The 15918-nt window shown below is 33.5% G+C and overlaps 1 protein-coding gene across 4 annotated transcripts in view; it reads right to left on the bottom strand.

Moving 5' to 3' along the window:
• Nucleotides 1-7051: 7051 nt before the first annotated feature.
• Nucleotides 7052-15918, bottom strand: part of LOC149065535 (neogenin-like) — a 258565-nt gene continuing 249698 nt past the window's right edge. For 3 of the 4 annotated variants that reach the window (XM_089254107.1, XM_089254110.1, XM_089254108.1), the window contains 2 exons: nucleotides 12773-12933; nucleotides 7052-7147 (listed from right to left, as the gene is read on the bottom strand). In XM_089254107.1, coding sequence (XP_089110233.1) covers nucleotides 7052-7147; nucleotides 12773-12933 — 257 coding nt within the window. Of the gene's footprint in view, nucleotides 7148-12768; nucleotides 12934-15918 lie in introns of all 4 variants that reach the window. The other variant, XM_089254109.1, reaches the window with a different exon arrangement.

Below are 15918 nucleotides of genomic sequence, written 5' to 3'. Positions count from 1 at the left end.
CACCATTGGTGGTCACCCTTTTGAGCAATTATTGTAAATTATTCATTAAAATTGCTTTTTTAACGTATACGATATTCTTGTGTTTTCTCCTCGTATCCTTGGTTTTACTATGTTGCACCCTGTAGCACATTTGCATTTCATTTTAGACCATGCATTCTTTGATTAAAATTGTTTTTATGTGTGTACTACCACCTCTTTTCACACCATGGGGAAAAAGTTTTTCCCATCTTTTCTGAATCACCCTGTATAGTAAAACTTTGCTAGGACACTTGATGATACATACCTCTACAATCATATTTTTTCAAATTTTGTTTGGCATTGCCTAGTATAATGTTAAACTCTCGATAAGCGATATCTTTTACTATGATAAATCCCTCTATAAGGATATTGTTTTATAGATTTTGAAACCACTATACTAAGATTTTTTTTTATATTTTGCTCAAAATCCCCTGCTATATATATTTAAATTCTTCAATAATTTTTGTTCTTTCAAGCATGTTTAATAACATTGGTATATTTTGCATTATCTACATTTCAAAAGTGTTTATGAAGTTGCCATTAAGATACTTAACACAAAAGGGCTGTGCGGCAAGCCATTTTATAGTATGGACGTTTCCGGTGGTCCATGATCACTAGGGCAGCAAGTAAGGTGGGGGGGGGGGGGGAGAAGAGCAAGTGAGTCTCTTGCCCCTGATGCCAGACAGGGACGGGACTTGAATTTCACCTTGTTCAACATTACAAGGGGGCACAAAAATGTGTGCTTGCCTTGGCTGATCAAGCATCTAGTTGGGGCCCTGATGGTATTCAATGTCAAAGGAGGGCCATAACTAAGGGGGGGTGCAGGGCAGGTCTGGTGCATCGGACCTTGGACTAGAGGGAGCACCAACTTTACCTTTTATAACTGCTCCTTCTACGTTACACAGGAGCACTGAAATGCGTGTTTGCCCCAGGTGACAAAGTATCTAGTTGCACCCCTGTGTCAAAGTCTCAATTTAACGATAATACCTCTACTCAGGGCCATCTTAAGAACATGATGGGCTTTCGGGCCAAGTGATTTTTCAGATGCCCTACCTGGAAAATTCTAGAAAAATTCAACTACTTCTCGTTTTTCTGAGGCCCCTAATCTCTTGAGGCCCCTGGGCCATGTCCATGCATTAAGACAGCCCTGCCTCTACTATGATATTTTTCTTCATCCACAGAATATCATTATATCAAGATTTCACTGTAGTTTTATTATGAATATACACTGTCAAATTTATCCTTAGTTTCTCTCAGATAAGATATCCGCTTCACCTCTGTAGTTTTGTTGCTAATCAAGCAAGTATACTCATACTAGGGATTAATGTTTCCTGGGTTTTTTCTTAATCCTGGGATACCAGGAATATCCTAGGATTCAGTTGTTGTAAACATGAGCAATTATGTAAATTTAGAGATATTTAATAACATTAATTTATATATTAATAACATTTTAATACTAATAAGTTTATTAACTAATATCATTAATAATTTTGTGTTTAATTATTTGTTGTTTCAAAAAATTGAATAGTTAATATATAGATTATTAGAAATAATTTGTTCTCTTCTCACCAAAGGTTCAACTCCAAAACAGGTCAGTGTGTCTGGGAGGGGTGAATGTATCTCGGGGATTGCCAATAGATTTTAGTCTAAAACATATTTAGTAACGGGTGTGGTTTATAAATTATCATAATTAACCTATTACACTACAATATTCTCACTAATTGGAAGAATTATCGCTGTATAAACTATTCTACAATATTGTTGGAAACAGGGTTTGGTTTTTGACGTCAACATGACAAGTGCCAAAAACTGGTTTTAAGCATCAAAAACTTAAATGAGTGCTTTTGGATAGTGTTTTGAATACAATAGGTACATAATATGATAAAAAACTTATTTTTTTGCATATGACAATGTTTTACTTTGAAACATTAATTTATTACAATAATTAAAATAAAATATTAATTATAATTTGCAATTTTGAATTTTTTGATGTAAAAAGAGTATAGAACATATAATAAAAATATATAAATCTATGGTTTATTTATATAAACTGCTCATTACCTGTGGTCAATTTGCTAAGCAAAAAAGAACTGTTTATTCAAAATATGTGTGATAGGTCATCAGGGTTAGGTTTTTGACTTCAGAAACCAACTCAGTATTAAAACAGTCAAAAACTTATTGCCAATGTTGTCAAATAGTTTTTTTTTAACCTGATGGATATGTTAAATACCAAACACTTACTTTTATGTAGATTGAAGTGTTTTATATTCTGAATTATAGTTACTGAGCATAAAATATCTATTTTGATATTTTAAGTTTTCTGATCTGCCCAAAATTTTATTCTATATAAAAATTCTCTTGCAGCATCTGTTAATGCACTAATTAAACATTTATATTCACTAAAAAATTTCTTAACTCAGGTTATACAAATCCAGAGTTTTAAAGAGTATTTTCAATCAAAGCAGAGCTGGCAGGACTTGACACCCAGAGCATTATTTTGCACGTTTAGATGCAGTTTCAATTGGTAAGCCATTGCATTGTAAATGACAGTAAATATACCACATCATAGTCAAACTAAGAATAACTTATAGGAGATCTCTTAAGCATCATATACAATCAGCGCTGCCAAATTAAAGGACATTTTAGTCTTAAAATTTAGTATTTTGATTGCTAGATATATTTCAATGTTATGTACAATAAGGGTATTGTTTTAAGCATCAGTGATTATCTAGATAATTTAATATCAGAAATCAGCACTACAGAAATGGTGTAAAAGAACTTTTTAAACACCTTTCTGTGTGTCTGTATGTGCTATAAAAACAGCACAGCAGATGTTTATATCTATACACATACATAAGCAGTTAAAGAAATTTTGGAAGGTTAAGGATCATCTTTAATTGAAGAATATCAAATAATTCCATAGTTATTTCTTCAGCCTTTATGCTGTACTTTATTCAAATAGTATATTTTACAAGAAAAAAAAACCCATATATATTTTGTCCAAAATGATTTTGTAGAAAATAATTTTACAATCATATATTAAGTATTTATTCTTTGTATAACATAGTCATTTTTTAAACATTACATGTAATTAACATGTGTATAGAAATTTTTATATTGAAAAGCAAAACTCTGATCTCCCCTTGTCAGCAAAATTTCGTCAGTTCTGCCCCCTCACCTCCTAATGTATATTAGGATTAGAGACATACGCAGGGGGGGACAAGCCCCATGCCCCCTCAGATGATCAAAAATGTATTTTTGGTGCAAAAAAATATTTAAGAAAAAAGTAAACCATTATATGTTATTATAACAAATTTCTGTTAATTTCAATGTTGCTTGAAGGCTAAGAACTCAAAATTTCTTTAAGAAATTCATTGCAACCTATCCCCTAAGCCTTTTGTGCCCCCTCAATCTTGCTTACACCTCTGATTGGAGGTGGATTGCCCTTCGAGAATATACATACGGTGGCAGGGCAAAAGTAGACAATCCCCCCAATCACCATCACACCCTCAATGACCCACAACCCCTGTTCAAATGGCATGTATCTGCTTATGTATAAGAGTCCAGTAAATCACCCAGACAACACGTGATGCATTGAGTGGACACAAAACCGTGTAGCGGATCCTCTCATAAGTGAGACAGGACATGGTGGGGGGACATCTGTTGATGTCTGAGAAGTCTACTAGAGAAAGGAGTCTTTTCACGACTTACGAATAGTGGGAATGTTAGTTCAGCTGCCCACAAACTAGGGAAAGGTTTAAAGGTTTTTATCGTTTTTTCAATTCCTAGTAAAGATGTTGTTAAGAATATTTCATACTTTTATAAAGGGTGGTTGATGACATTAGCATCAAACCCCCTTTCCCCCTTGTAACAAAAATTCAGCAAATATTACCCCCCCCCCCCGATGCTGACATAATACTTAAATGGCCCCTTCTGCACTTCTGGACAATGGTATAATATAATGCTATTCACTTATATGCTTCTCTTACTTATGCGTCTTTTTTTTCTTGTTCCCTTGCACTGACGCTTAAGTGAGACATCACTCTATGTTCCAAAAAATAAATAAAAAATTTCAATGACTTAGTTTTGAAACAGAGATTTGCCGTTAAAAAAGGTTTCACGTCCTGAACTTACAGCAACCTATCAGTGGTGGACTACTAGTTAATAAATGAATTAAAATGAATGAAAAAAAGACAGAATTCAAGGTACTTAGTGTATTTATTCCAGATTCCCACTGTTCGTCAAATTACTGGAATTTTTTTTCAACACTACAGAACGCCTAGGCTTGTCAATGATAAAATAAGGGGCAAAAGATTGACTAGATATCTTGTCGATACCACAAGAAGGGTTAAATGCACTGGGTGTAATTTATTAATTTAATAATTTATCTATTAATATCAAGACTGTAGTGAGGGGGGACTTAGGGGTGTCTGGTCCCCCCTCAAAACATAAGAAAATGCTTAAAAAGAGGGGGAAAGATGACCAAATCTGTATTGTTATATTACTTTGTCCCCCCTCCCCGAAATGCATTTAGTCCCCCTCCGAACGAAATTTCTGGCTATGGGCCTGATTAATATGATTAATTTTATTCAAAATTTAATGATTGCAGCTCATAAAATGCATGCTTCCAGTGATAAAAATTACTTAGGTATGTCTAGTTCAATGCAGAAATGTGATCTCATTCAACCGTATTGTTTTTCTGGGATACTGGGAAATGAGTTCAGATTCCTGGGAAATTCTTGTTTGCATTTTAGGTGCTGAATCCCAGGAGAGAAACCCTAATTCGTACTACCCCATATGAAACTACTGTAGAGTCTCTACATAACAAACCACTTTGAAACATGTTTTACACAAAACAAAATTTCTATCCAAACATTAAATTTTCCTTCAATTTAGAACATCAAAGATTATTCCTCTTACGTGAATTTTCTATACAACACTTTTTTTGATAAAATGAAGCAATTCCATTATGCCAGGTGATTCACTATAGGCGTCCAAAAAAGAATAAATGAATTGATTGAGTTAAAAGAGTAAATGGAAGAAATAATACTGAGTAACTATTTTTATTGGTGTTGGCCAAAGCATCAGCCTCCAAAACTGAACTAAAATAATTCAAATATTTATGTGTGTTCACTCCACCTACTCAACTAAGCACTAGCTTGACAATTCTGATAATATGTAGATATGCCGTATTAAAAATAAATGCTTTACGCTTTATGAAACACGCAGAGCCGCAACTAGATGCTTGGTCCGCAGGGGCAAGCATGCATTTGTTGTCCTTATATCGAGGTCCGACTATATTCATCACACATACTAGACTCATTTCGAATTTTTTTATTATCAAATTTGTCAATTACGCTAGGGTATTATGTATAATCACAGATAAAGGTGATAAATGTCACGTATTTATCAAATTTACCATTGACACTTGGTTATTATGTACAATTGCCGGTAATATTGTTTTCAGTATTTATCAAATTTTTTTTACCAAAGACACTTGGCTATTATGCATATTTTACATATATATACAGTCCATCTCAAAAGTTTAAATAATGCACTTTTCTTAAAATAACAAGAAAAATATGGCGAGTAAAATTAGCACCTTTTAATGGATAATACCTGAAGCATTTCTACATTTATAGAAAAAAAACCTGCAAAAAAGAACATTTAGAATCAAAAACACGGATATTTTCTGGTGATTATGCTGGGGTGAACTCGGTAAGAAAAGCCATCTTGTCTCCACTAGACTTGCAGCGATTTAATTGCATTAAATTTAATTGATGAGCAATCTATGGCGGAGAGTGTTTTGCAATGACGAGTCCATAGGTAGTCCGTAGACGAGTCGATAGGGTCTGCTTGGCAGCAACAAGATTAAAGAGTCTGGTCGGCGGCATTGAATGATCGGCGATGAAATCGTGTGGTCCAATCAGTGAAGATGAAGTAATGGTGCTTCTGTGTGACAGGCGACTTCTTAACACTCTTTTATGAATAAAATAGAAGCTTCTCTGTCTATGAACTGTATCTGTTGCAATTTTCACTCCAGGATCTTTCATAATTTCATGCAAGATCTTTTTTTTTGTGTCGAAGCCAATCTTCTCCAACAGTTTTGTTTGTGCATAAACTTGTACTGCATTGCCTACCACAACCAGCGTTTGGCTTTTGGGATATATGTTGGGTCAATATACATCAGACACTTCATTTTGACCTGCTCAAAGCAATAGCAATGCCTTTTACTGCCTTTCCTTTTGCTTTGAAATGAAGTACTTGAAGGATTTCATCGTACAAAATGTGCGACTACTTTGGCAATTTTTTTAAATGAAAACCAATTAGATAGCTTTCCACTTTTATACTATCACGTCTCTGATACACCATAGACGCAATCTTCGAAATTTGTATATAATCAGAAGTTTTTCTAAACTTTTCAGACAGCTATTTCTTAAAATTTTGAGTTTAAAAAATCCAAAAATTATTTTCTTCGACAATGACCGAAATTTAAAATAGGTTTTTGCAAAAAAAAAAAAAAAATGAAATCAAAATTTGAAACACTATCTATGGTGCAGTTAAAAATCCATAGAGTCTAAACTTTTGAGACGAACTGTATACATTGAAGTATGATGTTAAGTTATAAAAAGTTATGAGAGTTTTTTAAAAATAAGAATAGATCTAATAGTTCCCTATGTGACTACTTCAATTTTTTCTTTCTTATCACTATGAGATATTTTTAAATTTTGAAGATTCAGTTATTTTTAATGCATATTATAGTTGATATGCTTTTTAAGCAATTTTTTCTTTTATATTCAAAAAAGCTCACTGTGCCTTGGCATTTATTAACATTATTCATTTTAATATTTGACTTTTTTTAACCTTTAAAATCTTCATTTCATGCCACTATTATGCAATTAACCTTAAGTAATATTATAGGAAAATCATTTTGTATAAGCAACCATAAAATTAAATGTATGCATTTTTAAAATAGTGAAAATTTTTTTATCATTGCTTTTTGTTCTTAGGCACAAAATAGAAAGATTTTGCTTCAACAGTCAAATTCAGATGCAGTTATTGCATTCAGATCTTTCATCAAACCTTCAAGATTTGCCATTTCTGCATTCAAGTCCTCATTACTGTAAGACTGGAAAATATCATTGCAAAAAACAATAAGTTTGATTGGATTAATGTGTATAACATTTACACCTTACTAAAAAAACAAGGCTGTATAATTCATTATTGCTAATTAACCCATTTGCATCATGGCTCTAAATCCGCTACTCACTTCATAAATATGATGCACTAAACTCACTCCAGAAAATATCAAATTTCTCATCCATGACTAAATTGGTTTTTACGTCATAGTACAATACCAACTTTGGCAAAGAAAAGTGCAAAGCAACAGTATGTAAACTTACTTCAATTAGTAGAACCCAGTCAAATTATAATCTCATAGTATTTCTCTTTATTTCTCAATAACAATGGCAGATTAAGGAAGCAGATATATTCTGGATTTTAGGCCAAGGTGAACTTGGAAAGAAGTCATCTGGTCTCTGTCAGGACTCACACCCAGGCCCTCTTACATCCCAGACAAGCATGCTACCATCCAACACTACTGGAGACATGACCCTGCTTTTCTTATTTCACGCACTGTGGCATGAGGTGCTGGAGTCAGATTACCCTACATTTGGTGCAAAGCAACCACTGTATTTCCGAGTGGATTATACAGGGTTCATAGAAAACAGGGGGTATGGCATTTTACTGGCAAACCGTTGGTTCTACAAGTATACTTCCAATCAGAAAAAGTTTCCAAATAATGTGTAATACTCAGATGCCATGTTTCAAGGGGTTGCATAGCTATTAAAATAAAAAAATTACATTTTTATACAGTCCCAGTGTACTCCAACACTTAATAATCAGTTGCTGCCCTGTCCCTTTTGATGCCAACAAAAAAAATCCCATGTTTCTAAGTGTAATATTCACTGAGATATTCAAATTAAAAAAATGGAAGAAAGTTGGGGGAAAAACAGCTCTAAATGTGGAAAAACCGTTTTATCCACATTAACTCTGTTTTTTTCTTCTATCTCTGTGTTGCTGAGCAGGATCTTCTTCTTCAGAGCAAAGGAGTTGAACATAACTTTAGTATTTTGCAGATTCATTTTCAAACCCACCTGAATGCTTGCTTTTGCCAGTTCTTCCACTTCTTCCAGTTCGTCTGGATTACTGATGATAATACCAATGTCATTTGCAAAACGCAAAAGGTTCAGAAATTCTTCATTTATTTTAATTTCTCATCCCAATCCAGTTTTCTGAATACTTCTTCTAAAACAGTGGCAAAGAGCTTTGATGAGATAGTATATCACCCTGCTGGACTCTGTTTCCAGGTTTAATCTTTGCCTTTCCTTTATCCAAATAAATGGTTGCAGTTGGTTGCTTTGTCATATATTTTCTTGATAATATTGATGCAAGTCTTCTCTACCCCAATTTCATCTAGAGGTTTAACCACAGCAGATGTGAAGACAGAGTCAAACGCTTTCTCAAAATCAGTTTTTTAATTGGAACTTTTTCTAATTGGAAGTATGCCTCTAGAATCAACAGTTTGCCAGTAAAATGTCATACCCTCCATTTGTTATGCACCCTGTATATTAGACTTTTAGTGATAAGGGAGAATTCACATTTTGTGGTGATAAGGGATAATAAAAATTTAAGGAATATTTTGCTTGTGAATGCAAATGAGTTAAAACAAATAAGTTTGACGTTTCTTAAACAAATTCTCCTAAAAACCAGTTGATACTTACTTAATTGACCATCAGTGACACGACAGTCTAATGAATCAATAATTGCTGGAACATGAATATATAAGCACTCAGTAGCCATATTATGTATATATATAGTATCCTTTAATGTGTATTTTTCTCAGAATGTACGAGTTATATATCTAGATGCATTTGGAGCACCATCCTTAGTACATTTGGAAGTATTTGGAACAACATACTCATGTGCTTATGGTTAAGTTATGATGGTAAAGATCAATTTCAATATTCTTCATAAGTGAACATTTATTGTATTATTATAATCAAGGCCTGTGTGTGTGTGGTGGTGATGTTGCCTTAAAAAAATCTTGAAAATGACTAAAAACTGTCATAAATTGGAAAAAAATGTCATCAAAATAATAAAACAAAGTTCTCTAGAAAAAACGGTTATGTTTGAATGTCAAAAGAAAAAGTTTTAACAGCAACAAAATCATATGTAAATTTTTTCTCTCTCTCTCTCATTTAGATTTCATCGAAAATAACATTTTTCTGATAAACAAGTTTTACAGTAAAACCTCGATAAGTCGTCACCTCAAGTTATCGAAAAAATTATGATGGCTTAAGCGAAGTGACCACTTAAGCAGAGTTCAGTCAGTTTTAATGTGCACTGTTATGAAAATCGTATAAATTTAAAGTAATATGACATTTATTGAAGTATGAATCAAAATAACAATATTAATAAAATTTATAGATTGCGAAAGAAAAAATAATAGCAATTTGTTTATCTTTTTTATGTCTTATTACTTAAATTATTGTGGTGAAATGTACTGTACACTTTGATTTATACTAGTAATTTTTAATTTAGACTAACAGAGCAACTGTTTGAATAAATAGCTTTTCTTCATAACAGAACTCTATTGCACATTAATTTTACATATACAGGGCTCCCACTCAAAAAATGGGAAAAAGTAGGAAAACGCAGGACTGAAAAGTAGGATGGGGGAGGGTAACCCCCTTAGACAACATAATCATAGCATAATAGAAAAAAAAATCCTTAAAAAAATTTTTTTTGCAAAAAAAAAAAAAAATTTAATTTTGTGTGTGTAAATTAACTTTTTTTTTCAAAGCACTATTTCAGCTTCCTATAAGATTAACTCAAGCCAAAGCAAAATGACAAATGGCTTGGTTAAAAAACCAATTTTCGGCCAAAACAGTCCACTAGCAACCACAGATAATTCTTTGCTGTCTCTCCTCATATATATTACATTCTTTTTTGGAGTCTTCCAAAGTGCAAAGCTTGTCAACTCTCTTCGACAATGCACAGCAAATTTTGAACACGTACATTTTTTAAGAATGACACTCCTTCAAGACCACTTTCAAAATGTGTAGATTACAAGATCTGATGTAAATAAGGCAAGGTGAACCAGATAGTTTTACTGCAGTGTCCATTATTTTTTAAAGGAGTTTGTTCACATTTTACTGTTTGATATGCCAGTGTAATCATTTTTGACAAATGAAGCACTTCCATTTCTAGCTCTTTGCTGAGCGTTGTAAATATTGTTTATGCCTCTTCATGCCTTAAAAATACAGAAGACTATTGGGAGCATCAGAATCACGAAACCTAGAATAGGCCTATGTATCCAACTGCTTTGAAATGCAAACTGTTGTTTCACATATTTGCACAATAATTTTGAATGGTGAATGTTAGTTAATGTCCAAGACCATGAAGTAATAAACACAAAATTATTTTTCCATCCAGACAGAAGTTTTTAATGACTACTATACTTGTTGAACCCTCAAACTAAGGCAAATGAAAAATTAATCAACCAAATGGTCCCCTCTCCATAAATAACTTTAAAAATGATAAAATTTCTGCTTTGGCAGAATCATTAATTGCATTCTCCAACATTTGTAATATATTTGGCAATATATCAATGATTTCCTGCTCAATTCAAATCAATTACACAAATTTTGTCGATAGGATTTGGTAAAAAAGTAGGAAAAGTAGGACAAAACTGACAAAGTAGGACAAAAGTAGGACAAAACTGACAAAGTAGGACAAAACTGACAAAGTAGGACAAAAGTAGGACATTTTACCAAAAAGTAGGAAAAGTAGGACGAGTGGGAGCCCTGCATATACATCAAATTTAATTTTAGTGTTTGAATTTTTCATCAGTAGTTTATGATGCAACTACAAAGTAATCTCGAACACTTTTGACTTAGTGGAGGGGTCCTGGGCAGGGAAAAGTAAACAGAAGTCCTCAACTTGGGAAAGAATGTCTAATTTTTTTCAACAAAGATATTTTGTTTAAATGTCAAGCCCTAAATTAGTAGAGTCCATGCTTTCTATGATTATTTATTATCCGTGCCTGCACGCGCGTTGCACTTTGACTTTAACTTGATTAATTTGATTCTTCGATTTACATAATTTTTGATTTCCTTGCACTATATGTAATCTGACATATCAATAAATTTTGGTTTTGCCGGACATACCCTGCCCCCCCCCCCTGCGGGGGGCAAAGTGCTTATGTTGCTTCTTGCGACAAAGCTTGGGTGTCTTGCAGTTTGTCCAGTTTCTCCAATGGAGCCCAGGCAGAAATGAGATCTAGCTTGAACAGTCCCCAACGTTTCAAAAACCTTAGTCGGCAAATGAACTTCCCCAGCATAACTTTCGTTACTTAAACTGTTCCGTTTGGGTATATAGGATTTTATGGTGACTTTTAAGCATATGGCAATGCTGTCAACAAGCTCTTTTTTTAATGGGAGCCATAAAAATAGTCTGTTCCTATTTCTCAAACGTTTTCATAGTGACGATTTAACCGAAATTAGCGACGAGTAAACGAGGGTTTAATAACATTGTGGTCTATGAGAGCTGGAAGGGTCTAAAGAAAAATGACGACTTAACCGGAGTGATGACTTATCAGGGTGACGACTTAACGAGGTTTTACTGTAATTCATGAATTGGTTAGGAACACTGATGTTATGGCCCCCCACAAGGGTGGGGCTGACAGGGCTCGGGAATGGGGCCTGATAATTTTTTGTTTTTTCTCAAGAAACTCACTATTAAGAGGCCCATGTAGAATCTGATTAAAGGGCCCTATTGCTAAATGTGGGGGCTATGACTGGCATACTGGGAATAGGGTTTTTTTGGTAAAAAAAATGATGCCCCCCCCCCAAGAAAATTATGTGCATAACAAACAACAAGATTATTTTATTTTCCAAGAAATTCAAGCATATTTTTTCATAATGCTAATGCAATTAGTATTCACATATAAGTTTATAAATCTTTTCTATTGTCAAAAAATTTAAAAAGCAAAAAAATATCACAAAAATGCCAAAAAATGACCTTCAACTCAAAAAAAAAGTCCTAACAGTGGGAAAAAAGCAGAAAGATACAAATGTAATCAACATCCGGGTTCTGATTATAATTATCTTGTTGAGAAACAAGATTGAGAATAAAATAGTCTTTGTGCTATTATTAATATATTAAAGACTTAAAAAACCTAATTTATGCATTTGAAAACTTCTAGGACAGGCACCTTTGACCATAGATACAATAGGGCCTACATTTGAATTTTACTGAGGCCCCTGGGCAACTTAGATATACTTCACGTATGTTACTAAATAGCTGGTCATACATTAAATACCCTTGTTCTAAAAGATGGGGGTCCATTCTTTTTTCGACCTGTGGCACTCCTCAGAACAGTTGAACAAAGAATCTCTTTGAAAACCTTTGTCTGAGCTGCAACTTCACATTCTTTTAATTGCATAGAATTCAGGTTTTAGTTACAAGATAAGCACTAAGAATATGAATGAAAAGTTATTAAACATGTATGTCAAGGGTGAGCAAAATATTTTCATATTTTGCTCACCTGTGTAACAGAATGTAATGTATGCAAGGACTTTGTATTGAAAACATTTCCCTATTTCTAAGAACCAAGTTTCCTTGGCTTTTTAAACAACCAGAATAGTGAATTATAAAAATAATTGAAGAGAATGATTGGTCAAGTACCTACAGGCTGGTCCTCCTTCTCGTTGTTTGTGCCATTTCTGGGAATTGTTGATGACTGAGACCTAAGAGTTGAGTGTTGAGATGAGCTACCACTTGGTGTTGCAGGTGACGTTGTGGTGCCTACTAAGACTTTCCGCTGTGGACTTGGAATCTGTTGTGGTCGCACTGGTAAATGAAGAAAATATTTTTACATTGAGGTGGGTGGCAGAATATATTACTACAAATAGGGGGGATACAAAACTAATTTTCACATTTGTAATACTCTCCCTATAATAATAGTGCTGGTTTTTCCCTAAATCGAGTTGCATTATGAAAATATTTATGCAAAAGCATAATGTGTGCAGTTTTAATACAGTCAGATCGCGATAAGTCAAATGTTCAGCAGCCGACAAAAATTTTTGAGTTATCGCTGGTTTGACTTATCAGAAATTCTGATTTCAGATTGTGAAAAAAGAACGATCGGTGTCATTTACAAAAATATTATTATTAGTAAAACTGCTGGAGATAAAGAAATTTGAAAAGATAAATTATTGTTATTTAATCATATATAATTATTGAATTAGAATATTTAGAAATAAACTAGACTTACATACTCTGTATTATGGAAATGGACACATACATGATGCTTGCATATAAATGAAACAAATTATAAATAAAATATATACAAAATTATTTTCTGTCAAAAAATGCAGTGATTTTTGATTGTCTTTCTCGCCTTTGTCCTTTTTTTGGGAGAAAGTCATTCACTTTTTGTAAGCAGACAAATGAATCCATTAAATTCTATTGCTAAATTCTAAATTTCATTACTGAATGCTAAATTCTATTGCCAAATGGTAAATTTTATTTATTTATATATATATATATTTATTTATTTATTTATTTCATTGCTAAAAATGATAGTTTTAAATTTCTCTCATTCTCAAAAACTTCAACTGAAAGGAACATAACTTTGAGTTAAGGGATGCATTTGCTCAAATGTAACCGATCAGCTTATTGGTTGTATTTTTCATGTTTTATAAAAGCACTTTTACAAAACTTTCATAGTGTAATCCCTTCTTTATACATGAGGGTTTCTTATACACGTTAAAATATGGTGCTTATTGATTATATTTATTGTACTGCGTGGCAACACATGACTTACAGAAATATGAATTCAGTTTTGAATTATTGGGGCCAGATATCTTTGCAGGCAGAAATTTCGAGAGCTCTGACACTGAGATTATAGATGATGATATAGAAAAACCAGACATGGCCACCTTTGCTCTGATATAGTATATAAGATCATTGTGTTGTAAGGTTGGGATTGTCTCTTTTAGGGGTAAAGCATTTTCAGTGTTACGCTATGCAATATTATACGTTATACGAGTAGCGTAAAGCACTGAGTGAATACTTGCCCCCACCAGTAATTTATGAGCATATAATGTAATGCATCTGACCCTTCACAGCATAGGCCCTTCAATCAAGTATATACGGGAAGTCTTGTAACAGTGGCTTCCATCCTGATATTTTACTCGTTTTTGCATCTTTGTGCAGTGCTATCTTAACACATGGGTCCACCTGGGACCGGCCTGGGGCCTCAAGAGGAGAGGGACCTCACAAAAATGAGAAGTGGTTGAAATTTTCAAGAATTTTCCAGATAGGGCCTCAAAAACGTCACTTGGCCCAGGGGCCCATGATGCTCTTAATATGGCCCTGCCTTTGTGTAGAAGTAATGCAATAATAGTTTCATAATACATTGTTAGTTTGCAATTTTATACTGTAATGCAACCAAATGAGAGTTTTGAAAATGTCCTTGTTATTATTAATGAATGTCCCTGTTTTTAACAATAATTTCCAGGATTTGCAGGTACATCATCTGGTCACCCCTAACCAGAAGCTACTCAAAATACAAAGAAGCACAACACTCACCCACCATCATCCTCTGCCCTTGGGAGCACCCCATGGCAGGAAAACTCTTATACTCTATTTCATTCCATATTCAAATTGAATTTCAAAGTAATTCGGGTTGATCTGGTTGGGATAAACCAGACCTCCCTACCCTAAAAGTTCCTGCCCAGAAGTGTGTGATACCTCTAGATTTAGAGCAATCTGGCAGAGATGATATTTCCCGATTAGTTAATAGGGATCACGCTTTACTTCTGGAATTGCATTCAAATGTGGGAACAAGACAGAAGAGCAAATGTTTATAATGTGACGGCAGCCACTAAGTGAAAAATACAACAAATCGGTATATGAACTTCTAAAGGATTTTGTTGAAGATAAGAAGTAAATTCAGGCCTCAACCAAACAGACAAAAGAAAAAAAGAGGAGTTCAATTCTAGGAATGAAAAGGAATTAAAAACATTATTAAAAGGAATTAAAAATATTATTAAAAGGAATTAAAAATATTATTAAAAGGAATTGAAAATATTATTAAAAGGAATTGAAAATATTATTAAAAGGAATTGAAAATATTATTAAAAGGAATTAAAAATATTATTAAAAGGAATTAAAAATACTTATATATGGGAGGGGAACTGTATCACAACATATGCTACAGTCGGCACTCAATTTTATGAATCTCCAATTTACAAACACACTCTTTTTTTATGAACTGTTCCTCTGTCCCAAACAGCATGTCATAGCGCTAATTTAAATTCAACTTTATTTTAAAAACTTCATTTTCCTTCTGCTACTTTTTTTTGTTATTTTATTCTTCCAGCTGCTTCTAAATTTGTTGTAGTAAAAGTAAACTTAGATTCTGTGTGTCTTAAGTGAAAAAGAGGAAGAGCAGGCGATAGAGAGTTCACCAATGTGTCATGGCCAAAAATTCAGGTGTTTCCCAAACAAGTGCCAGGAAGAGGATTTGGTTGACGGCGGGGATGACAATGAAGTGAACATGCATTGATTAACTTTAATTCACTATTTGTGCATTATGATTGGTTGAACTGGTGGTTTGAGAAATGGTATGATACATTAGCTCAGGGGTTCTCAATCTTTACTCCGCAGAGCTCTATTGGCTTCATGTGCCCTTCCCAGAGGCTCTATGGATGCTCCAACGAAATAAAAATAAATGTAAATTTGATGAATAAATTTTTGCCTAAGTGGCCTATGGGACTTTGGCATAGAGATTATAGACTAAAAATGGTTCTGCAAGCCAAAAAAGTTTGA

The sequence above is a fragment of the Pholcus phalangioides genome, unplaced genomic scaffold (assembly GCF_987345545.1).
Source record: "Pholcus phalangioides strain wild (caught in Gottingen) unplaced genomic scaffold, Ppha-v1.0 ptg000039l_1, whole genome shotgun sequence".
NCBI lineage: Eukaryota > Metazoa > Arthropoda > Arachnida > Araneae > Pholcidae > Pholcus > Pholcus phalangioides.
The sequence above is the reverse complement of the archived record's forward strand: the minus strand, read 5'-3'. Positions and strand labels throughout refer to the sequence as shown.